Raw genomic sequence first — 25,960 nt, forward strand, 5'->3', positions numbered from 1 at the left:
GTTCCAGTTCGTTTTAACGTAGTGCTCGAACTAAGGCTCAAAGACTGCTTTTAACTATTAAAATGCACTATTTGATACCTAAATAATAGTTAAACAAGTTGATATTAGTAGCCAAATCTCTTTTACTGTTTGAAAATCGAGATGACATGGAAATTATTAGGGATCGACCCGATTAAGCAACGAATAAGTAAAAATAGCAAAAGAAATTGAGAAATTGAACACACAAATTTAACTTGAAAAAAACCCCTCCAAAGAGGATAAAAAACCACATGCAAAGATAATTTTAATATAATGGCCAAAGAACGAATAGTACAAAAGATGGAGATAAAAACCAAACCCCGAAAACCTGAAAACAAAGGACCTTCAAAACGTAAACACAAAATTCTCTAAATGTGTTATGAGTTCTAATCTCTAATGGGTGTATTTTCTAAGGTTGTAAAAGAGCCTATTTATAGGCTAATTTCATAGGTCAAATAACAATAAAATAATCTAGACTAATCAGAGTTTGATTGAAACAAATAAATAGAGTTTTACCGAAAGATTATTTCTCAAAATTGACTGAAATAGGAGTCATACTTAACAAATCTCCACCTTGACTCATATTTCCACAATGTCATCTTTGCCAAAGCCCGCTACGGGCCTATCTTGAACTATGCAGAGAATTAATTGAGTCGAATCTGTGCTTAGAAACTAGAAGACTTCTAGCATTCGACTTGTACACTGCCGAATTAAAATTAACCCGAGTCTGATTTTCACGAACACAGTACCCTAACTTTTCAAAACCTGCATCCAAAAAAGAACCTCTCTTCAACGAAACGGTCATACCATTTTCCCTCCTATGACCAAGTTGCCTCCGCTCCAAACGAGTTGAATTCGACTCCGTAACGGACGAAGGACGTCCAATTTCACCGGTCACTGTAGAACCTTCCAAAATATAAAGACTGCAGGTTCTTTTACCTTTTAACAAAACAAGAGCTCCAAGAGATACTTTAATGTTGCTCGACTTGATGTTGATTCTGTATCATTTCAAGTCTAAAATACTCAATGAGATGAGATTCTTTCGTAAATTAGGTATATACTTGACATCTGAGAGTGCTCTAATCGTCCAATCGTGTATCATAATTTTAACAGTACCAATACAAATTACCTTACTAGATGAATTGTTTCCCATGTGCACAACTCTACCTTCAATCGAACTGTATATGGAGAACTATTTTCTATTGGGACACATGTGGAAAGAACATCTCGAATCTAGGATCCACTCGGAAGTGAGCTTGGAGTTATCACTCGTTGACACTAACAAGAAATCATCACCGCTTTCATCAACCAAATTAGCATCAGCTACATCTTCCTCGTTACTCTCAGTAGCTATTTTATTTTGCAGTTTATAACAATCTGTTTTGACGTGACCTAACTTTTTACAATAGCGACACCTTTTGTCTCATTTATTTGATGCAACCAAAACGGAAGCTTGCCTATCTACCTTGCTATCCAAACCAAACTCATTGTCGAGTTTATCTCTACTCAACAAATGACCCTTCACATCTTCAAACGAGAGTTTGTCTCCATCATAAATCAGGGCCTCCCTGAAAGACTTGTATGAAGGGGTAAAGAGCACAATAATAGCATAGCCTGATCTTCATCATCAATATGAACCTCAATGTTTTTTAAATCATTTAAAAGAGTAATGAATTGACTGATGTGATATCTAAAAAGCTCACATTCGTTCATGTGAAACGTAAATAAACGTTGTTTCAACACTAAACGGTTAGCCAGAGACCTAGTCGCATAAAGAGTTTCTAACCTTTTCTACAATGTCGATGAGGTCTTCTCCATCAATACCTCTTGCATCCGTATTCACGAGGCACAACTAGATTGCAAACAATTCATTTTCATCAAACTCTTCTCATTCTGTTTGATTTAGATTCTTAGGCTTTTTCCCGATAACAACCTTTTTCAAGCCGGTTTGAACTAGAATTGTCATTATCCGAACTTGCCACAGACTGAAATTTGCCTCACCATCAAACTTCTTAATTTCAAACTTTGTTGCTGCCATCTCTGAACAGGCTGATTTATGAAAATTAAACTAGCTCTGATACCACTTGTTGGGGATCGACCCGATTAAACAACAAACAAGTAAAATAAGCAGAAGAAATTGAGAAATTGAACACACAAATTTAACGTGAAAAAACCCCTCCAAAGAGGATAAAAAACCACAGACAAAAATAATTTTACTATAATGGCCAAAGAATGAATAGTACAAAAGATGAAAATAAAAACTAAACTCTGAAAACTCGAAAACAAAGAACCCTCAAAACGTAAACACAAAATTCTCTAAATGTGTTATGAGTTCTAATCTTTAATGGGTGTATTTTCTAATGTTGTAAAAGAGCCTATTTATAGGCTAACTTCATAGGTCAAATAATAATAAAATAATCTAGACTAATTAGAGTTTGATTGAAACAAATAAACAGAGTTTAACTGAAAGATTATTTCTCAAATTTGACTGAAATAGGAGTCATACTCAACAGAAATGATAAAAAAAACCCCAGCTCAAACATTCAACTGTTTGAATTTTTTAATTTGGAGTTGAGTCTTTAATCAATCAATAAATATAATAACACTAAAAATTCCTTTTCAATATTAATAAGTGGTGAGAAGTATTCTCAAAATTTTGGATTTCCCAATTTCACATTTTATCTTTGTAGGAGTGTAGGGAAAGTGTAAATTAAGAACCTTACATTAGAATTTTGGTTGACCATTGGTGAGTGGTTATAATTTAAATTGATAAGAGAAGGAAAAAATAAAAAAGAAGAAAATGTAACACTTGAAAATTGTTTAATTATAGAAATAATGAAAAATCGAGAAATTGTCCTCGATAAAGTAAAATAAAAATAAAGAAATAAAAGTTATAAAAAGTGAAATTTTAGCTAATGTCAAAGAAAATTTTGATGGAGAAGCATGATGTGATGCATTAGTTTAAAGTGGGGACTAAATCATAAATATATGAAAAGTTTTGTGACCCAAATATAAATATTTAGAATTTAAGGGTTAAAGTGTAAATATAAAAAGTTGAAGGGTCAATAGTGTAAATATATTAAGAGTGGAAGGTTCTATAAAATAGGGAAAATGGATGAATAAGGACCAAATTAAATAAGTGGAGAATTATGAAGGAATAAATTGTAATTTTACTAAATTAAGTGATGATTCAAAATGCAATTTTGAAAGATCAACAAAATAGTCAATTAACAAAAGAGAAAGTCTAGAAGGCAATAATTATGTTTGTGTTATTTAATGAATAAAATAATATTTTATAAATATTTTATTAATTTAATATTTGTATAAGAAGGGAGAAAGGTGATCATCTTTCTCCATGCATATCACGTTGGTGGAAGAGAAGGAAAGAAAACTTTGCTCTCTTTGCAATTTAGTCATTCTCCGTGAAATCTCACTTTTTCACCCAATTCACTTGAAATTTCCATAACCACCCAAAAGAAGAAGTGTAGTAAAAATACTAGAGAGTTAGAATACTATCTTGGAAGCAAGAAATTGGAATTTAAAGTGAAGAAAGTGAAGAGATTAAAGATACAAGGTAAGTAGTTCAAGAATTTTACTTGATTTGATTTTATTTCCGGTATAGAGTATGTTAAATAGTTGGATTAAATATGTTTGTGCAAATATTATGCATGAAATCAAATTAGTATATTAAAGTAGTAGGAAGAATGATCAAATTGTAAAGTAAACAAAATAAGTTATGTGAAGTGGAATATTAATATGAAATACAAACGATGCATGTTGAAATAATGATTAGATCAAAAGTGGTGGTGTTGATTACGGGTGAAGCCAGAAATTTTTTTAGTCGGGACCAAAATTAAATTTTAATTTTTAATAGTCTATATATTTACCATTTTTAAAGGATTAAATTAAAGTTTTATAATTTTTAAGGGGACAAAGTATAATTTTACTTTTACTAATTTAAATTTCTAAAGGGCTTAAATGAATAATTTTCTATTTTTGGGTGATCCCCCTGCCAGCCCCCTAAATACGCCACTAGTGTTGATATTGGTAGTCAAAGCTCTTTTGCCAATCATTAATGAAGAAGTTATATTTTGGGTACCTTTACGGTCTGAAAATCAAGATGTTGACAGGGAGATGATTAAAAAAAACCCTAACTCAAAAATTGTACAGTTTGAATCTTTTAGTTTGGAGTTGAATTTATAAGTGGTGAGAAGAAATAGAAGTGGATTTATTCGGGTTGTCCAATTTTGCGTTTTATCTATACAAAAGTGTATGGAAAGTATAAATTAAGAATCTTATATTAAAATTTTGGTCAACCATTGGAGAGTGGTTATAATTTGGATAGATAAGAGAAGGAAAAAAAAGAAGGGGAACTTCAAGAACCAGATTAGTTTGACTAATCAGATTGGGAGTCATTTGAGGTATTAATTCAGAATAAAAGATCTGACTTGTTGATCCACGAATTGATATGAATTTATTGAATTCACTATTGAATTATTAAAAGAATTGATTCAACTAGCAATTGGACTGATTTTTTCATTTTTAGTACTTTTTAAATTTTTATAATTTTTTAATAATTTATTTAATTAAACCCATTAAAATTCATAATGTAATCAGATTGATTACGTATCCAAATCTGATATTAGTGTTTTGACATAATACATATAAAAAATTTGTCATTTTTCAATTGATTTAAAAGTTATATTTAAAAAATAAAGAAATAAGAATAAAAATGGACCAAATTGGAGTACAGGATTGAATTTCAAAGCGTAGTGAACAGCAGAAACCACGAAACAAAGAAAAATGTCTAACGCCCTTCAACTTCCGATCATTGACTTGGCCTCACCAGATCGCTTCTCCACCGCCAACTCTATCCGTCAGGTTCGTCTTTTTATTTCTTCTTTACCCTTTTGCTTTGCCAATACTCAATCTTTAGGCAGTTTCAGTTCGGATCTATTGATTGTAATATAAAGACACTGGTTTTAGAACCAAAGCAATCTCTTTTGCATGCAATTTGTAACTCTCTCCAAAAGAAAAAGAAAAAAATATTTTAAACTTATGGGTTTTTAGCAGGCATGCATTGACCACGGTTTCTTTTACCTCGTGAATCATGGGGTCGATGAAGAATTGGTTAAGAAAGTTTTTGAGCAGAGTAGCAACTTCTTTTCATTCCCAATTGAAGAGAAGATGAAGTTAGCTATCAAGAATCACAGAGGTTATACAGCACTTTATGCTGAAAAACTTGATACTACTTTAACTACCAAAGGTATTTCTATCTATTTTTAATTATTTAAACTTCCCTTTCCCTTTTCCTTTTTTAATGTTTAACATTCTTCTTAAGTTGCATGTTCGATGACTATATCAACGAGTTTGATTTGAGATGCTAATAGGTTTGTTCAAGATTTTCCAATACACCCATTTCAGTAGCGTTAATTTCTTTCCTAATTCCTTTCTGGTTTACTGTAAAGATCATTTGAGGTCAGATTGATCACTTTCGATTGCTTGAACAACAGGTGACTCTAAAGAAACTTTCTATGTTGGTCCACTAGCTGATGGCCTCAATCAATGGCCTTTAGAAGGTATGTATGATTATCTTATTATACAAAACATCTTGTAGTAGTTTCTTCATATAAGAAGTTTAATTGAGTTATACTCAAGATGTCGTTTTGGCTTGGAAATTGCAGAAGATCTACCATCTTGGAGAAGCACAATGGAGACTTATCATCAAAAAGTGCTGTGAGTCCCTGCTATTAGTTCACATATTGGTATTTATGGTTTCTGCAAAGAGTTTCTATTATAAATTTATTGATATACTCAACCTTTTTATAGATTCCTTTGTCATCCCAGTTCATAACTTACTTTTAAGTTCTGAATTAAACTCTATCTTGCTTGGAAAACTATACAATGAGATTCAGCTACCTGTGAAAGGTTAAAGTGGTGCTACATTTGCTTCCTCAGGTCTGCTGGGACTAAATTACTCTCCTTAATTGCCCTATCCCTTAAATTAGATGAAGATTTCTTTGGGAAAGTGGGTGCCCTTAATGAACCATTAGGATTTATTCGTTTATTACATTATCCAGGCTCAGGTATGGTAGCACTACTTGGCTTCTTTATATTTGTTGAAGTCTTTGATTGATGTGAAGTTTCTATGGAGCACTTGTATCTAAAGCTTTCCATTGGAGTGAAGAAATATATAGATAGAAAAGATGATGTGCCTCTTAATTTTGATGTTAGGGGACTTGGACTCTTCAAGTGAAGAAGTATATGGTGCTTCTGCTCATTCAGATTATGGAATGATCACTCTTCTGATGACGGATGGTGTTCCGGGGCTTCAGGTATGTTCCTTGTTAAAAACATGCAAACCTTAAATTTTTTATTTTGACCCAACATCTGTTTCACCTTTCTGAAAGCAGATTTGCAGGGAGAAATCCAAACAACCTCAGGTTTGGGAGGATGTGCCAAGCATAAGTGGGTGAGTATTAGTGATGGCAGATTGTACATATCATCATTAAAACAAAAGTACTGAACATTGGATGTGAACCTGTAGGGCATTCGTTGTTAACATTGGGGACATGCTGGAGAGGTGGACCAATTGTTTGTTCAGGTTGTTTGTTATCACAAAGCTTTCGATGCTTTTCTTGGAGGGCTTGTAAAACAATAATGTTAGCTTCTTTGTATCTCTAATTCTGTGTCATGCATTTGCAGGTCAACACTGCATAGAGTGCTGCCACCCAGACAAGAACGTTACTCCGTAATGATTCACCCTTTTGCTGTTTATGCATAACAGGTTCATTTTTTTGGAAAGTTCAATTATGTTAAGAAATAGGAGCAGTTCGTTGAATGTCCTTTCGACTTTGAAATCTTCATGTCGAATGATATTATCTGTTCATAATCTGATTATTTGATGAGGGTGCCAAGATTGAAATGTATTTACCAGTCATTGCACATTGTTTATTCTATACCTCTTCAACTGAAGAGGGGGGACTCTATTCTATAATTATTTTGCAAACATTTTAGGTGGCATCCTTCATGGAGCCTAGTAAAGACTGTATCGTGGAATGTTTGGGAAGCTGTTGCAGTGAGGCTTGCCCGCCAAGGTATTGATTCAACCGGTGATTTCTATTTTTATGATTCGATTAAAGTTAAAACAACCTATCAAATAGAACATCGATTCAACTGGTGTTTTGTTAAACTACAACAGAAAGAAGAGTAAGACCTACCTTCTCTTGCTCTTTTATATTTCCTGCTATATTGCTCTGACTCTGGTATGTTTTGATTTTTTCTATGTTCTTTTTCCCACAACCGGAAGGCCCTTGAATGGTTATATCCCCATAACAATGTCCAAATACGAATCCTTAAAGAAAAATACTAAATCAGAGCAACATGAATTTGGTATATGTTTATGATCAGTGACAGAGTTGATACGTTTTCATGGTTACATGCAGATTCCCACCCATAAAAGCATCGGACTACCTGGAAGAGCGCCTTAGACTTACATATGTCAAGTAGTTGAAGTTATGCATCATTCCAAGCTCACTTGTGCTGAAGGAATTGCAAACATTGTTGATTTGGCTTGTTATATATTTATCTCTATATATTGGTACCAAGTTCATTGCAATTTGGTTTGAGTTGCGTATTGAATGTGTAAAAGGAGATTTGATTCTAAGAATCTTGGTGGTGTTGAGGATAAAATGGCATAAGTTGAAGAAGATTATTATGGACAAATCCCATTTGCTGTTCACCATGTGAAAACGAGGAATGGAATTATATTTGTAAAATGAAAAGTCATCCATTTTAGTCACTGATAAGTAGGTGTTCATGTATGCATGAAATTATTGATATCATCAATTTTTTGGCAACTGCTAAACCGAATTCATTTTCTTTAGAACAAAAACAAGGGTGCTTTTATTATTTTAAAATTATGGATTTAATCTTAATTTTATGGAAATTTTTCTCCAGTGGAATCAAATCTTAAAAAAATAATAATAATAAATAAAAATTCCCCCATTTATTCTAAAATCTAGTTGTGTCAGCTAATGAAGTTTATATGGTAGGTCAGAAAAATCAAGGTGTCTCAATCTAGTTCAGTTGATTGAAAGAAAAGTATGAAGGAGGTGTGGTCAAACAATAAAATTTTCAAAACTACAATTAATTAGGACCAAAAAAAAGGAAATAAATTCCTTCATTTTTCGTGGTTAATAGATGATAAAGGATGGCGGCCGTTGATCTGGGTTGCCGTGCATGATGTCCGCTTTGTTTCAACGATGTCATTAGATTTATACACGTGCCTTCTCTTTGAGCCAGACAGACAAAGACATTGGGCAACGTTTTGTCTTTACATTTCTCTTAGGCCAGGCTAGGTGTCCTTTAGGATCCTCTCACAATCTCTAATCTAACAACCTTTTTCTTTTCTTTTTTAAATAGATTTACTCACTGTTTTTAAATTTCTTTTTCTTTTTATTTTTTAAAGCAAGAATATATTCTAAACAGCATTTTTTTCGGCAAAATAAGGCCTACAGGCCCTTTTTATTTTTAAATTTGGGTTTTACGCGGGTCCTAAATTTAATTAGGGATATAGGTTGGTTTTATTGAAAATTCCGTTTAGTTAGACACATTTTTCAGTTAACAGTCAAATCCTAACAATTTTTTGAATGTTGCCGCTAATAGTAAAAAAAAAATTATAACCTTAACCAACGATAACTTTTTTTTATCCTATAAATGCCTCTCAAATTTTTTTTTTTCATTTACATCTTTCTCTTAACTCTCTCAATTCTCTTAAACCCTCTCAAGTCTCTCAAGTCTCTCGTTTTTAATAATTTTTTACATTTTTATTTTAAAATATTTTTTTGTTTTAATTATTTCATTTTTTTAAATCAATTTCTCACGAATAGTCATCTCCTCAATCTGCTTCAACGACAAGCATATTTTTGCCACCCAATTAGTAATGGTAAGACCAAAATTTAAATTTTGTTAATTTCTATAATGTTAATTTTATTTTTTATTATAATTATAATTATAATTTTTTGTGTAAATAGGCGGATGATCGTGTTTTGGAGGTCTTCATCCATAATATGGGAAAATCTGTGATTCCTGAAATTTATGGCCATTTGCAAGCAGCTGGATTCTTACATGCGTCTCGCATGTCCGGGGGCTGCAAACTTGATTTGCAACTAATCAGCGTGTTGATGGAAAGATGGAGGCATGAGACACACACCTTTCACCTTCAGTGCAACGAGTGTATAATCGCACTCGAAGGCGAAGCGCTACAACTCAGTCTAACAATGTATGAGCCAATTATCAAGGAATCTGGGATCGTTTCGGACAAAGTGACCCTTTATCAATCATTGTTGGGGAAGGTCCCAAATAAGTTCAAAGGCGGTTGGATATCAATGAACTGGTTAAAGGATAACTTCAACGAGCTCCCTAAAGACCCTGAAGACCAAACGAAAGAGGTGGTACAACAATATGCCTGAGCATACATCAAGAGGTTAATCGGGACATTTTAATGCCCGACAAATCTCAAAATTTGTTGCATACAAGGTGGCTACTACATTTAGTGGACTTCAATGACTGCGGGAAACTAAGTTAGGGATCTTCTGTATTGTCCATGTTATACCAGGAGATGTGTCTGGCCATCCTACCGAGTGTGGCGTCGATTGGTGGTTGTCTGTTCTTGCTGCAGTCGTGGGCCTCGTGGTGACTATTTTTTTATGTCCCAAGATAATCGACTCATATATACTCCCGTTAGTGACGAGGTAAACATCATTTATTAATACATAGTTTGTACAATAATTTTTATTATTATACGTTTCGACTAACATATCGCTTGTACAGGTGGAACCATGGGTAAAGCTACGTGGGATTACCTGAGGTTCTAAAAGATATTAGGCTATGTTTAGATCAATGGTCGGAAGCCGATGTTAGTTACCTATTCTTTCAAACCTATATTAATGACGCAATGATTCATAAAAGAAATTCATAAATAATGATATTTACAATTTTGCTTATCAGTTTGAATGGATGTTGTACGCCGACACCAATGTCATACGCTGCATCCCGCAGAAAGTGTTGGGTAATCGACAAATATGAGATAAGAAGGTGTTGTTGATAGTGTATGCGATAACGGAAATGTAAAAAATAGACCAGGTTTTGAGGCAGTTTGGGTGAAGGTAACGAATTTTGCCGCCACTGCAAAACCTAAAGGAACTACACAATGTAGACATACGGAGGAAGGACAACATCGACTAGTCAATGAGGTACGAGGAGCACATCGAGGCGTGAGATCGTAGGATGCAATCTATACCAATTCGCGAACAATTTTTCTCAACGGACACGATGGTAGTTGATGATTACTTGGCATAGCTCAGAACCATCGATAAGCCATATCTACTATCATCGGACGAAAGGAGTCAACAAATTTAGGTAAAATGCCATGTCGACCACCACAACATATTAGGAGGGAACGCAGTCACACGATGGGTTCGTGATCTACTCCGGCAGAAAATGTGCCACCTATGGCTACGCAATATCTGAGTCACTTCCCTTCAGGTATTCCCATTAAATTAACAAATATTATATTTTATTCACAAGCACCACCGCACTACGGGCCATCGCCGTATGTGGCCAATTCTTTTGTTCCTGTAGGTACATATTTCGCTCTACCGATGTCTTTCGCATACTACACCCCAACATAGATGTCGATGTTAAACTTTGTGTCGGGATAGTCATTGATATACAGTAGTCAATAGCGATATCGATGCCTGGTACCTTTCTGACGTACTTGAGATTTGGGGTACCTTATGGTTTCACGCCTATAGTAACTCAAATGCTACGCACATCACTATTTTATAGGGGTGGCATGTCGTCAAAATAGGTGGATGAGAGAGTGGCGGATTTACAATAATAGGTGAGGATGACGCAACAATCGACTACGGAGGAAGATGATGATGGTGACGATCCTGAAGATATGATCTGTAACAAATTTACTATTCCCCAAGCTGAAAAGCCTGACGTTTTGAATATTTTAGACAATTTAAACATTTCAACACGTTTAGAATATGTTCCAGCGCTCTTTTACAGGTTTTCCTTTGCAAATAGACCCTTCTATGTGCTTATAAATTGACCCTTACATGCCAAGCTTCATCATCCCTCACTCATATAATTTCTCTCCAATCACTTCTATTTTTCCACTATAAATCATTTTTCGGTCTTAAAAATTTTAGCCAAAAATGATATTTTGTTTACGTTCGATGTATTTTTGAGCCGTCGGTGATGCGATACCGCTCCAAGCCGCATACATTTTATATATCATACTGAGATAGGATCATTACCTCCGAAGCCTATCATAGGGAAGTCAGTTACAGGGTGATTTTGCTTTGTACGGTCAAGGATGGAAGTCAACGTGAAGGTCTCAATCGACGATCGTTATGTGATAATGAATCAAGATATAACGGGGGAGTCGGTTGACGGTTGTTACGCTGCGACGAGCTCAATCTTTTTGAATACCTAAAAATGAAGTCTTATAAATAACATACAGAAGTTTGAGGGCATATTGATACGGAAAAACTTTGGGGCATCTAGCTATAATAACTGTAATTTTTTTCTATTTTCAGGCAACCGGTTCCTTTAACCTTTATTATTGTTCAAAAGCTGGCACCGTCGTGGATGCAAGAGGACTCTCAGGCGAGGAATGACTGTTACTATGTAGTAAAGGTGATACTTCTTTTGTAGCGGCAATGGTTGTTATTACACAACCTATTAATAACTACAACCACTGTCACGCTGACTCGAGTTTGACATCTACTGTGCCGGAACATTTGCTCTCCTACTAAGAGCCCTCTTATGTTCACCTCTGTGTCAGCCTTCAAACAAGAATAAAAAGGTTAGAGATAATGGCTGCTTGAAAATAGAGAAAAAAATTATGTTGATTACACCAGAAGTCTTGGAGTTTTATCGTATGATTATGGCCTCAATATTATGTATGGTATATATAGGGCATTGTTTGCAGGTATCCAAAAAGCTTGAACTCCTGACTGTGTAACGACTATCACCTGCCCCTCAGTTATACTTGAACTTGTGACCGTATCATGACTGCTGACTGGGACCTTCACGTTTACTTCGACCCTTGATTGTATCAAGCATTATTACCCCTAAACCAGATTTCCCCACAATAGGTTTCTAAGGTCATAGTCCTATATCGCCATGACATATAAAATGTATGTGTACTAAGACGCGTTATCACATCCCCGACCCCTCAAAACTACCTAAGAATTTTCGTCAAAAACCTTGAACACTTTCAAAATACCCAAAACCCTTAAAATAAAAACCCTAACCCTGGGAGAGAGAATTGGAAAGTGCATCCAACTAGACGAGCTTTATGGAAAGCCTGCCTAAGTGGTTGCGTTTTCCAAAAAGCTCATCCAACTAGACACACGCTTTCTAGTGAAATCAACCTATATCCCTAATTAAATTTAAAACTAGCGTAAACCCCTAATTAAAAAAATAACCTATAAGCTTTATTTAGCCTTTTTTTTCATATATTTAGTAAAACAGTATGATATATATTATTAAAAAGAATCAGGTAATGTTAAATTAAAAAAATACATTTATTGTTTAAAAAGTAACATGGAAATCATTTTTTTTCATTTATGATTCAATTCCAAACAAAATATTTCATCTATAGAATCATAAAAAGCTCTCAAGATATAACTCTGTTGAATGGTAAATGAAATTTTTTTAAAACAATAAATGTTAGAACTAATGATTTTTTTGGTGAATTACAAGAATAAGGCAAAGCCCGAACAACAAACACGACTAGCACGATTCGAACATAAGCCACACTTGAAGCGATGAATACCCTGACCATCAAGCCATCACATGGGGTTTAACTCTATTGAAATTTGATATTATTTAATTATTTTTAATAATATAATGACTAAATTGATTCATTTAATAGTAAAAAGACTAATTTGAATCCTTTTTTTTTGTAATGTTAAAATAGGATAATTTGGCACTAGTGTCACGGGCCAAAGTACAAAGCCCGTGACCATGACACAAGATGCACTCTATAGAGGTCTATCGATTAGATGAGGAATATTTAGCCCACGAGAACTGGTCCGATTCAAAAAACTGTTAGAGAAGCCTGTCAGATTGAAGTCTGGTTGGCCCCATAATGAACATATGACAACTTAGGCTAATTTGGTAACTAATCTTAAAAGATTGAGGGAATCATATCTTGTAAAGATTAGATTAGATTTGATATGACATATCTTGTAAATCTCTGAAATTAAGAGATATGGTTAATCTCGTCCGTCGATGTAAATGTATATTGACTGTCAATTTTGGGGGAGCTCAAGTATAAATAGAGAACCTCCCCTTCATTTGTACTCATCTATTGTAAGTTGAATTTTTAAGAGTAATAGAATTCTTTGAGCATTTACTCAAACACTTTGTGTATATTCTTTCTTTGGCTTTCTGTTGTTCATTTGTAGCTTCTTTTGGCACAATCGCTTTCACTATACAAATTGGTGTCTTGGAGGAGTTCTAAACGAATCCTCACTTTTGGGCGTAAAGGCTAACTTAGGCGAAGTTGGAGCGAACGGATCGCCTAAAGCCACACGAATTACGAGACGAAAGGTCTAGCCCCATAACAAGTAGAATTAGAGCTGTTGGTTTGAACCAAGTGATATCTAAGCTATTGGTTCGAATGCACCATTGGGATGTTGAAAGAAATTGTTGATCAAAAAGAAAGATAAGCCGAAGGAAAAGACGGAGCCTATTGAGGGGAAGACATCGAGGGTCAATTCGATGGTGCTCTTTCCTAAGAAAAAAATGGTGAAGAAGGGTTGATGTTTGTGGACATCAACATTGTAGGTTAGAAGTGGAGTGCTCTTATTGATATGAGAGTATCAGACTTGTTCATATTGAAAAAGGCTGCGAAGAAGCTTGGTCTGTCGATTAAGAAATCGAATAAGAAGATAAAAATAATAAATTCCGAGCAGGCTCCAACTGTGGGAGAGCTCACAATGTGGAGCTACAAATCGACGAATGGAAGGGCAATGAAGACTTTGAGATAATCCAATTAGATGATTACGATTATGTACTTGGCTTAAACTTCCTTGACAGGATTCAGACAATTCTGTTTCTATGGGCCGATCAAATTCATATTGTCACCAGTTCGTTAACAAGAATTGTTGTGTCGGTGCATCGGGATATGAAAGTTGGGACCAAGGTGTTGTCGTCAATCTAACTAGTCGAAGATGTTTTGTATGGGAGAAATATTAACTCGTCAAAATAGAATGCTACGAAAGCCTATTCGGAAGTGTTAGTGGCGCAAGAGATCGATATGAAGCTTACAGATTTGACTGTAGAACCGACACCTTTGGGAAAAGTGGGTTGTGCATCGGGCTTCGAGGGAAAAAGAGCGATGCGAAAACAGTCGGGACGAGTAAATATTACGAATAAGTTACATTACAAACACTCTGATAGTGTTTTGAATTCTGACTTGTTGGCTTAGCAAGGTTGTAGGGGCCCTTTTAAAGTTCTTAAGCAAGGAGACCGAGGGACTGTAGGCGGTATGAAGCCAAGATGTGAGAATCTAGGGGATTCCAATTGGAACAAGTCAAAATTAGGGCAAGTTAAAGTGAAGACTTCTTTCCAACGGGATTTACCAATGAGTGCAACGGTGCAAGTTAAGAGGGGACGGAAGTCGAGCAAAGGTTCCAAAGGAAGGGACAACCTGATCGCAAGACAAGTCGGGAAGAAGCTGAGGCAACGAGAAAGTTTCAAGGTGAATCAAGTCAGTGTCATTCAAAAGTCGCAACGAGGGCGTTGTGAGAATGGGTAGGGGAGAATGTCACGGGCCAAAGTACAAAGCCCGTGACTATGACACAAGATGCGCCCTATGGAGGTCTATCGATTAGATGAGGAACATTTAGCCTACGAGAACTGGCCCGATTCAAAAAACTGTTGGAGAAGTCTGTTAGATTGAAGGCTGGTTGTCCCGATAATGACGATATGACAATTTAGGCTAATTTGGTAACTAATCTTAGAAGATTGAGGGAATCATATCTTGTAAATATTAGATTAGATTTGATATGGCATATCTTGTAAATCCCTAAAATCAAGAGATATGGTTAATCTCGTCTGTCGATGTAAATGTATCTTGACTGTCGGTTTAGGGAGAGCTCAACTATAAATAGAGAGCCTTCCCCTCATTTGTACTCATCCATTGTAAGTTGAATTCTTAAGAGTAATAGAATTCTTTGAGCATTTACTCAAACACTTTGTGTGCATTCTTTCTTTGGCTTTCTGTTGTTCATTTGTAGTTTCTTTTGGCACAATCACTTCCGCTATACAAATTGATGTCTTGGAGGAGTTCTAAAAGAATCTTTATTTTTGGGCGTGAAGGCTGACTTAGGCGAAGTTGGAGCGAACGGATTGCTTAAGGCCGCACGGATTATGAGACGAAAGGTCTAGCCCCGTGACACTAGTAGTTAATAAAACAATATTATGTTGTAGCCTCACATTATGGCATATGGATAGCATTAATAATTTTTTTAAAAAAATCATTAAAAATATAATATTTGGTAAAAAATATAAAAAATCATTAAAATGTAATAAAAATATAAATTATTATTTCACGTCCAAAATAATAATTTTGGACAGAATATATTTGTTTAGATTCATTTTAAACATATTCTTTTAGTTATTTTATTTTGTTGGAGAAAAATATTTATATACTTTGAAAATTAAAAATTTCATCATACAAATATCAAAAATATAAAATCAAATATCAATGAATGAATGAATCTCAAGTTAAGATATATTGATGAGGTGTTCACTTACCCAAAATTAACTGAATTCAAATCATCATTCTATAAAAATAATACTAATGGATAAAATACTTCACCAAACCTCAAGGAATTAAAGAAAAGCATGACATAATAATAACAACTAGGAAAATGTTTTCTTAAATATTTCCCTAAAGAAACAAGTTAAGGAAATGAAAATCCATAGAAATTTCCACCAATTATATTCTCTTTTACCCTTAAAGTTCATCATAATTGATTTTTTCAGTAGAATATTAAAAGACTAAAATAAATGAAACTAAAATAATTTTGCCCCACAATTTCGAAAGTACAGAAATAAAGCAAATTAAACGTACAAATGACTGATCTATTCAGGATAACAAAAAAGGAGTGGGAAATAAGATGAATGGTTCCAAGCAGAAATGAGCAAAGTCGACGGCTTTATTGAGGAATAAAGATTCTTTTTTGAAAATTATAAAAATATCATAAAAATAAAAAAAAATGTAAAATCTTTTAAACTACTTGATTTTCTTTTTAAAACTATCAATTTTATATTCGTTTATAATATAAAATATTCTAAAATACAACTGTGATAAGAAACATGTTCATTATTTTAAAAATAAAAAATAATTTTATTATATATTAACTTAAAATTTAAAAAATTAAAAGCCCCTACCCGCTGTCCTTATATTACCATCATAAATAATTGTTTGTCGTATCTTCATCACAATTATTTCCATCCAAATATCACCCGTCCTTTTAACATTCTGGCCCCACAAAACAGAAAAGAAAAACACTATATATACTGGATTTTAATTTAATTTTATATTTAAAAGTTAAATTTTATTTATTCTGATTTATATTTTTAGTTTAACCTGTAATTATTTTTTATCCAATTTTTAACTCATATGCTATCACAACAGGACAAGAGGTTACCAAGACTTAAAAAAGAGAGTAGATTTTAGATTAACTTTAGTTAAAACTAAATAAATGTCTGTTAGTAGTTAAATGCGGTTTTAGAATGAATTTTACTGTATTTAAATATGTTGTAAATGTCCGCGGCTTTGGATAAAGTGGATAAAGCTTTTTGCGTGATAAAAATAATTTATTTTGGGACGATGACTTATCCTAGAAGCTTTTATGCCCTAGAATATGCCATTTTGCAAATGGCGAATCTCCACGTGTACGGCCCATACGCATCTCACCAACCCTTTTGGGTTTTGGATCCCAGACCAAGATTACGTTTCCTTCCAATTAACCTCTCCGCCGTACACGTGTCATACTATTCATATATATTTTTTTAATCGATGGTTTCTCAAATAAAATAAGCTGAGAAGAAAGAATACGTCACTTATTTTCTGACAGTTTTTATTAATGCCGTTTCCAATATAATAAAAATTATATTTAGAAAATGGAGAGACAACATGGGATTAAACTATTTATCGCTAAACGAAGAAGAAGAAGAAGAAAAAAAAAAAAAAAAGGGAATGGTCTCAAGTCTTGTTGAAGTCAACTCCCCACACCAAACGCATGATGATGGCACACCAGTGTTGACCATATCAACGGTTAAAGATAAAATATGATAATCTCCAACAATAAACTCCGCGAAGCACTAGATCATTAGATTTCCTTTTGCAATTGAATAAATAAATACATGCGATATGGATATTGTTTATCCCTCTTTCTCTCTCCCACCTGCTAACACAGCCAGAGGGGAGGAGCCAGATAAGAAAAACTCAAGGAAAATTGTTTTCTGGTTCAAAACCACAGCCCTATTCCACATGCGGTTCGGATCCGGATTCTCTAAGATCCGATTGACATTCATCGCTTTAATTTTCATTCTGATCTGATCCCAAACGAATCTATTCGGCCGTGAAAAATGACTCGTCGCTGCTCACATTGCAGCCACAACGGCCACAACTCTCGGACATGTCCGAACCGAGGGGTCAAACTCTTCGGAGTCCGCTTGACTGACGGGTCGATTCGGAAGAGCGCCAGTATGGGCAACTTAAGCCAATATTCCGGGTCGAATTCTGGCGCGCATAACGGGAATGGGTCGGGTTCGCCCGGTGAGGGTCCGGATCACACCGATGGTTATGCTTCTGAGGATTTCGTCCCCGGGTCGTCTTCGAGTCGTGAAAGGAAAAAAGGTTTCAGTTTTTCGATGGATTAATTTTATTTGCCTATTATTTATGTTTTTATTCTGTGGATGATTAGTGTAAGACTATATAAGCTACAAAAGAAAACCTTCCAAATATTTTTGAAGTCTTTTGTTTGGCTTAAAACTTCCATGTATTTATTTTGTGCACAGTGATCACGTTGGATTTGTTTACAAATATTTTTTTTCCGATTAAATATAAATTTTCTGAAGTTTAAGGATTTAAAGTAAAGTTGTGGCATTTCTGGTTAGTTTTGGACTTAATTTATAGTTCATTCTTCTGGTTAGAGTAAGGGGTTGGTTTTTTTTTTGAATATGGTGAGGTGGGCTGCTGAAAAACAAGAAATGGGTTTCATAGTTCATTATCGAGATGTTATGGATTTTAGTAATTTTTATTTTATAATTTATGCTATAACATGAAATTTGTTGGGTTAAATCCTGTCCAAAAGAATGGTTATCAGATGTGATATCACTGAGTTTTGGTGGTGATAAAATGGGTTTCATTTTGTGCCTGGTGACCGTCTACATTGTTCTAGTATTGGATAATCCTTCAAAAATTTGATCATAGACATTGGGGGGATGAGAAGTCCAGAAGACATTGAATAATGGTCTAAGTACGTGGTGTGGCAATGGCTAGGTGGCTTTTTTCTTGTTAATGAAACGTTGAAGCAATAGGATAAAACATGGGTGTACTTCTCTGCGATTCTTGAATCTGAGTTATATTTGTTTTGCAGGTGTTCCTTGGACAGAAGAGGAGCATAGGATGTTTCTCCTTGGTCTGCAGAAGCTTGGGAAAGGTGATTGGCGTGGAATCTCGCGCAATTATGTTATTTCAAGGACTCCTACTCAAGTGGCTAGCCATGCTCAGAAATATTTCATCAGGCAGTCCAATGTTTCTAGGAGAAAAAGACGTTCTAGCCTCTTTGATATCGTAGCAGATGAAGTTAGTACCATTTTCTCTATAATGATGCATCAGTTGCCATGTCTTGTATGAATTACTAATTTGACTAATTGACTTGATTGTTTCTGGTTGACTATTTCAACTTCCAACTACTCTAAACCTTGAGAACTTAATAATGTAGATATGACTAGGATCATGGACATACCACTGAGATTTCTTTCATTTGTTTGTGAAATGGTTTGCTTCGTACTCGTATCAAAGGAAACTCCTATATAAAACAGCTAGCTTAGCTTGTTCTTTAAGAATAGGTTTATACCTATTTGCTTACTAACAGTCCTGGATACATTTTATATCCATCCAATTTGACTGCTTTTCTAGTTGTGTAAGAGATCTTTTTCTTCTTTATTTCTTGCAGTCAAGTGACACTCCAATGGCATCACAGGATTTGTTTTCTGCTAACCATCCACATGCTGAAACACAGAGTAATGACCAGTTGAGTATTCCACCTACATTGGATGAAGAAGATAAATCAATGGATTCCAACAATTCGAATGATGGGGAAACTGTACCTCCAAAGTCAGAGAGCTCACAACCCTGTTACCCAGTAGTATATCCTACTTACTTCCCGCCATTCTTTCCATATTCATTACCATATTGGATGGGGTATGACACAGAACCAACGAAGAAGGACACGCATGAAGTGGTGAAGCCAACAGCAGTACATTCAAAGAGCCCGATCAATGTTGATGAGCTGGTGGGAATGTCAAAGTTGAGTTTGGGAGAAAGTATTGGTGATAGCGGCTCATCATCTCTTTCATTAAAACTTGATGGTTCATCTAGGCAGTCTGCTTTTCATGCCAATCCTGCTTCATCTGGTAATTCTAACATGGATTCAAGTGGGAACCCAATCCATGCGGTTTAAGATAAAAACTTGATCTGAAATTATTGTCGTAGGTTAGCTCAGGGTTTGTGAGCAGTACAGGTTAATATTGGTGGTATTAGTAGGCTAATAATTTGCTATCTGGTTTGGGTTTAGTTATATATATATTTCTTTTGTGGGTTCAACTCAATAAGTTTGGTTTTCTGGTTTTAACTTAATCCTATGCTTAGCATTAGGTGGTGGTTGTAGTAGTATGTTAGAAATTATTTGAATCTTTTAACAATGTGTTTGAACTGAAGTGTTTTCATTGAAATTGATGAGATATGAAGTGGGAGAAGGATGAACTCTGTATTTTGTTGTATGGTGAAGTAGCTAACTTCAGCAATTAGTTTGTTTATTCATATGCTTAGCATATGGTAATGTAATCTGCAGTTGCTTCTTATTCATAAGGTTGAAGCAAGGTATCGTTTTCTAGTTATCTTGATTTAAAATTAGAGTTATATCAATAAATATAGTTTTTTTAAAGTTTGCAATGCGATTAAATAACTTAATTTAATAGTACGACAAATCAAATGGTTGAGTTGTGGTATATTTCAAATTTCAAGGGGGAGTTAGTAACAACAGACTTCCATTGTTGACATGTTGAGTGAATGCGGTCAAGGTTGATGAACCGTTTACAGATAAAGAATAATTTTTCTTCATTTAATGCTCATCATAATAATATGCGGCATTCTATAACTCTATCGTTAGATTAAAAAATGGCTTGTGGTTAATCTGCACAACCAGCTGCAGACTTTGCTTGGGGAGGTGGATTGGTTTTTCCTTTGCATGGGGTATTTGGAAAAATTGAAATCTATAGGTATTTCAAGGAAACACTGTTGACGAAGTGATCAAAATCTTGTATAATTGAGCTAAATAGTATGCTTCTGTTTGTAAGGCGAATGTGGCCAAGAGAAATGGATCGAATTGCTATCCGATACGGGCAGGTAATTGGATTCAGTTAAACACAGAAGGTGCTGTTCAGGTGGCCTTTGGTTCAGCTGCTGTAGCGGGGTTATGCGTGACCCGAAGGGAAACTGGATTTTAGGATTAGTAAGTTCCTAGGAATTTGTTTTGTATTGGAGGCTGAGTTATGAGGCATTTTTGAGGGTTTGTCTCTTCTGTTGAAGCAAAGATTTGATCGAGTGTTGGTAAGTACAAATAGCATTGAAGCAGTTCAGATTATTGAAGGTAATATATTAAGAAACTCAAACTCAGCTTGGTTAGACGAATTCATTAGCTGTTAGAAAAGACAGTATATTGGCATATCCAACATGTGCCTAGAGAAGAAAATAAAGTTGTAGATTTACTAGCAAAAATGGATCACGGTAATGAAACATCTTACTTTTATTTGAACAACCTCTTTTAGGTGTTAAAATTTAGGCTTAATGATAAATTTAGCCATTAACGTTTGCATATTTTGTCAAAATGTACCTAATTGTATTTTTGAGCCTTTTATGGCCATTAACCTTTGTTTTTTTTTTCAATCTGCTTCTTCTAACAGATTTAATGAATAAATTCAAGGTTTCAATTTTTCTTTTCCTTCAAAACGTTTCAATATTCCATACATCTGTTAGAAGTTTTTCTACTGAGTTAATTTTTTTAGATAATTATGTTTATTTTCTTTAAATTAAGAGTTATTTTTTAATTTAATGTATTATTTATTTTATTACTTTTTACATGTGATTATCTTATTGGCTTATCTAAGTAAAAATTATATCTCATTAAAATATTCCACATGAAATTCTACATCATCTCTGTTAATTTTTTAATGATACTTTCATTAAATCATTAGAAAAAACAAATTGAAAAAAAGAACAAAGGTTGATGGCCAAAAAGACTTAGAAATACAATTAAGGTCATTTTGACAAAGTAATTAAGCCTTAAATTTAAGACTTTGCAAACTCTTTGTTTTGTTTTATTTTCAGCTTTAATTATATATAAAAAAATTATGATACTACATTTTAACAAGATATTTATTGGATTGTCCATTATAAAAATTAGGTGAGGAATATTTAAACTGTATAATCGAAATATCCTCCGTTTTCCTAAGGATTTTAAAATTTTTATTTAATAGTAAATTTTAATATGAAACCTAAATTGATTTCTCAGGAAGGATCAACTTATTGAATACAGATTTTAATATTATAATAAAATATATTTTTAGTTTTCTTAATTGTTTGAATATGATTTTATTTTATGGTAATTATGATTTTGATATTATATCAAACAAATCATTTAACAATAAATAAAATAAATTGGTTGTCTAAATAATCATTTTGATAATTTTTTTATTTTTAATATCTAAAAATAGTTTGCAACTAAAATCTAATCATTTTAATAAACTATATAAAATATAAAATGAATTAAGCTACAAAATGAACACGATATCAATATGAATATACTAGCACTAATTATTAATGTGTAAAATTTATATAAATTTATAATAATTTAAAATAGAAACTCATAGAGAATAAGGATTATTTTAAAATTTTAAAGTACTATACATTCAAGACACGTAAAAGTTAAACTCGACATATAATCAGTTTCTTTAAATTGAATATTGTACAATACATAATAGGCAAGTAAGCACAAAATTTGAGCAGACTTGAAATAATCGAAATAAGTCAAATAATTTTATAATTTCTTTGATGAAGCTTTCAATTTAATAGTTATCTAAATTTAATTTTAGATAGATGTGAGTCGCTTCAAGAGTTTATCAAAACTTGATCTTGAAACTTGGAAATTTATATAGAACAGTTTAGAGTTTAGATGGAAGGGTCTTCAGGATTTGATCTTGGATAATGTGGTTTGCTTCAAAAGTTGTTTAGACTTGTTAATAAAAACAAATGTTCTCTCTTTTTTGTTGATACAACTAGATTAAGGATATATTCTGTAATGTGTTGAATGACGACTTACTTTCATAGCATCAATATCATAAACTCTTAATTAATTAGTTATAATATTATTGGGATTTTAACAATTTGGGATGCCATGATTTCGTGTATCAGAAACTGAACGAGGGAGCCTGGATTGTGGCAGACGGTTACCAAGAGTACATTCGGCCAATATTGAAGCAACAGATTCGTAGTGCATGACTCTAAGAAAACACCATTCGAGCACCATGATTTACCAACTGAAAGAGGTAAATATATGGCTGATTCAATTAAGGATATATTATTCACTCATACGAGTAATGACCTTAAGTAATTGTTGTTTCACTGTTATCCAAAAGCAACTTTCGAATAGGTAGATTCCACCAACTATCTTTTTCTTTTTAAACTCCCAAGAAACTGAAAAATCTGCTACAAAAGTAAAAAAAAAACTACCTACAGCTTAAAGAATACAGGAGTTGGTGGTTTACAGAATCCACCCTAAAAGCCTCATTTGTATTCTTCAAATGAGACATCTATGGGATTGATGTCATGACGAGACTGATGCATAACTACTCTATGGGATTGCACGAGTTTGAGACATCTCCCAATGAAGTTGACTGCTATAATATTCAACCAAGATATTGCTTTATAATTTGGAATAGTTTGGAACCCAAACTCTTATGTTACAATATAATTTCAACTAAATAATAAAATGGCATCATATAATTGATTGATGATGTATGAAATATAAGGGATTATATTTCATGCACTAAGTACAAGTTCTATGCATCATCAGCTAATTATAAATTGTCATGACCAAAATAAAAAAGATCAAAGGACATTTTAATAAATACTTGAAAATTAATTAAACATGATTAAAAATTAGTCTTAATTTTCTTCTCCCCTTTGTTATGTATCGATGAAGTTTAACTGTCTACTAAATTCTCAAACCTCACTCTTATCTCCCAACCTAGAGTGAAAGGGATGGAAGATTCTGCTAGTTGAAGCTGATCGCTTAAACTTTGACACTCAAACCATTCCAATTTTGGGATGGGATGGTTTTTGCTTATCTTGAGTAGCCTCAAAGATGATTTAATATTTCAATAAAGTTTTTAAGATTTTAGTGAATGGTAAAACTTTATCAATTTTGGAAGAGAGAAGAGAAAATTATAAAAGGAAAATTGAGATTAATTTTTAACTAAAATTTTAAGTATTTATTAAAAATTGCTTCAATATTATTTATTTTGTTCACTAATGAGGTGGCAATTTGTAGATAACTAATGATGCATAGAATTTATGCATTGTCGGTACATCAAATATAATCTCATGAAACTATACACTATCAATATATTACATATATAATTTTATTAGTTAACAAACTCTTGGTTTAGTGGCAATAACATGAGGGCTTGGATTTAATCCCTAACAACCCTACCCCTGCCCCAATTATTAAAAAAAAAAACAATTTTATTATGATATGGATAGAAAAAATTATAATTTTGCTTTACTATAATTAAGACATCTTTCATGAAAGATGTACAATATGTCTTATCATTACTTGTAGGTCTTCTCTATTTCTACTTTCAACATAAATATATTTCTAATTTCTTGATTGAGTTGTTATAATGAGTTGATGAATAAATTTTTAATTTTACATATTGCAAGAATCATCTTATTTATCTAGTAAATTACACTTTCCAATTCATCATGTTTAAGGTTGGATGTTCATGAATTTTTCAGCTAGATTTCCATTTCAGCAATAATTAACCAAAAGTGTAAATGCATTTTCTTTAACCAAGGAGTCGCAAATTAATTCCTCACTCCCAATGCGTCACCTTCAATTCCTATTTATTTAATAACATAAATCAAATCTAAAATACAAAGAAAAAAAATCTACAATACTCTTCAGCAACATTTTGGTTTTCCCTGTTTAACTTTTCTAGTAATCTTGTTTCCCGCTTCATAATAGGACCATGCCTGGAATAGGTACTTTAGTAGACCTGTTACTTTTCTACACTCTTGAAAGAGTCCTTTTCAATAGAATGGTGATCTCAATGGGCAAAAACTCACAACAGGTTAAGTCAGCAATGACACTTTGGCTCATGCTAGAAGAAATTGGTTACCATGAACTCATTCGAATCATCCATTCTTATGACGATGACACCATCGATGCTTTCTTCGAGGAGGCACTGCAATGCTTACAGTTCATTCAGCCCAATGTTTCATCACCAAGCGATGAATCATATGACACTCCTGTTTTCCTTGGTCTTTTCGACGAACCAATGAATTACAGGTTCTTTTATTACAATCGGGAGTTTATGTACAAGCGTTACGTTCACATCATGGACACTGTTTGTGACAAAATATTTGGCGAAAATGCTGCTATTGAAGTTGATGAATCTGGTTTGAAGCCAGCGGCTAGACCCCTAGGAGAAGGTTCTACTACTTCACAGGTCATTGGTGAATCGGATTCGAACCCAAGCCTGGAACTGAATCAATATATCGAGTCAACGAAGGTATCGAATTTGAATCCCGGTGCCAATGAGTTTCGACCGGGACAAACGCCGGAAGATACGAGAACAATGTTCATAACATTCTCTAAAGGCCACCCTTTAAGCGGGGAAGAAATCTTTCACTTCTTTACCTCGTACGTAATTAAACTACATACATACATACATACATACACACACATATGGTTTAAGTGAATGTGAAGTAGTTACTGATGTTGGGTTTTGCATTGCAGGAATTGGGGGGAAGTGGTGCAAGATGTTGTGATTGAACACACTAGTCATCCAGGACAAGAACCTCAGTTCGGACGTATTGTTTTCACTACTTCATTGGTGATACCCATGGTTTTGAATGGGCAATCCAAAGCCAAATTCTTGGTCAACGGAAAGCATTTGTGGGCTCGTATTTACGTCCCTCGTTATAGAGGAAGGAGAAAATTAGCTAGTAAGAAAGTTTAATATTTGATGCACTCATGGTGTATAATTTTATGCAGTGTCAGTGAATCAGATGATATTGTGAATTTAATTTTAAAAATATATTATGAATTATTATTTAATTAATTAGCAGTCTTTAGATAAAATATAAATCCAAAAAATAGTACTTGAATTCAAGCAAATTATCAAAATTACCACCCTCTTTTGGCAATACAAGTTAAGATTGCTGTATCTTTTCTTACCAAATATAGGCATGAGGATGATATCCTTTTGGATTTGGTAACATGATTTTGAATGCTCATTTTGCTGGTTTTTTTGCATTTTTGTTTTTAAAACC

General features: G+C 33.7%; 3 protein-coding genes across 5 annotated transcripts; all 3 read left to right on the plus strand.

Annotated features, from left to right (window-relative positions):
* The first annotated feature begins 3,413 nt into the window (after positions 1-3,413).
* On the plus strand, positions 3,414-7,826 carry LOC105792046 (2-oxoglutarate-Fe(II) type oxidoreductase hxnY). 3 transcript variants are annotated; one of them, XR_001133181.2, is made up of 12 exons: positions 3,414-3,592; positions 4,772-4,899; positions 5,089-5,284; positions 5,532-5,597; positions 5,703-5,754; positions 5,977-6,104; positions 6,253-6,353; positions 6,432-6,490; positions 6,566-6,622; positions 6,724-6,805; positions 7,036-7,115; positions 7,464-7,636. XR_001133181.2 is itself a non-coding variant. In XM_012620418.2 (12 exons), exons 2-12 carry the CDS (start codon positions 4,822-4,824, stop codon positions 7,525-7,527), a joined length of 927 nt encoding a protein of 308 aa, XP_012475872.1. In that variant the 5' UTR covers positions 3,427-3,592; positions 4,772-4,821; the 3' UTR covers positions 7,528-7,826. The 3 variants fall into 3 exon arrangements, 2 of the variants coding, with proteins under 2 accessions (XP_012475872.1, XP_012475873.1); XM_012620418.2 differs by having other exon boundaries at positions 3,427-3,592; positions 6,724-6,769; positions 7,464-7,826; XM_012620419.2 differs by having other exon boundaries at positions 3,430-3,592; positions 5,092-5,284; positions 6,724-6,769; positions 7,464-7,826.
* A 9,670-nt stretch (positions 7,827-17,496) lies between these two features.
* Positions 17,497-20,291, plus strand: LOC105792049 (transcription factor KUA1). Its single transcript, XM_012620421.2, has 3 exons — positions 17,497-17,977; positions 18,720-18,928; positions 19,302-20,291. Exons 1-3 carry the CDS (start codon positions 17,707-17,709, stop codon positions 19,806-19,808), a joined length of 987 nt encoding a protein of 328 aa, XP_012475875.1. The 5' UTR covers positions 17,497-17,706; the 3' UTR covers positions 19,809-20,291.
* A 4,363-nt stretch (positions 20,292-24,654) lies between these two features.
* LOC105793404 (uncharacterized) lies at positions 24,655-25,647 on the plus strand. The gene is made up of 2 exons (XM_012622317.2): positions 24,655-25,328; positions 25,425-25,647. The coding sequence occupies exons 1-2, from the start codon at positions 24,655-24,657 to the stop codon at positions 25,645-25,647; spliced, it is 897 nt and encodes a 298-aa protein (XP_012477771.1).
* The last annotated feature ends 313 nt before the right edge of the window (positions 25,648-25,960 follow it).

The sequence above is a fragment of the Gossypium raimondii genome, chromosome 8 (assembly GCF_025698545.1).
Source record: "Gossypium raimondii isolate GPD5lz chromosome 8, ASM2569854v1, whole genome shotgun sequence".
Taxonomy (NCBI): Eukaryota; Viridiplantae; Streptophyta; class Magnoliopsida; order Malvales; family Malvaceae; genus Gossypium; species Gossypium raimondii.

Bases quoted from the DNA above. Each gene is read 5' to 3' on its own strand.
- LOC105792046 (XM_012620418.2), top strand. From the start codon at position 4,822: ATGTCTAACGCCCTTCAACTTCCGATCATTGACTTGGCCTCACCAGAT. The intron at 5,285-5,531 runs GTATTTCTATCT...CTTGAACAACAG, and splicing joins TACTACTTTAACTACCAAAG to GTGACTCTAAAGAAACTTTC. The intron at 6,491-6,565 runs GTGAGTATTAGT...GTGAACCTGTAG, and splicing joins GATGTGCCAAGCATAAGTGG to GGCATTCGTTGTTAACATTG.
- LOC105792049 (XM_012620421.2), top strand. From the start codon at position 17,707: ATGACTCGTCGCTGCTCACATTGCAGCCACAACGGCCACAACTCTCGG. The intron at 17,978-18,719 runs GTTTCAGTTTTT...TTTGTTTTGCAG, and splicing joins GAGTCGTGAAAGGAAAAAAG to GTGTTCCTTGGACAGAAGAG. The intron at 18,929-19,301 runs GTTAGTACCATT...TATTTCTTGCAG, and splicing joins TTGATATCGTAGCAGATGAA to TCAAGTGACACTCCAATGGC.
- LOC105793404 (XM_012622317.2), top strand. From the start codon at position 24,655: ATGCCTGGAATAGGTACTTTAGTAGACCTGTTACTTTTCTACACTCTT. The intron at 25,329-25,424 runs GTACGTAATTAA...TTTGCATTGCAG, and splicing joins ATCTTTCACTTCTTTACCTC to GAATTGGGGGGAAGTGGTGC.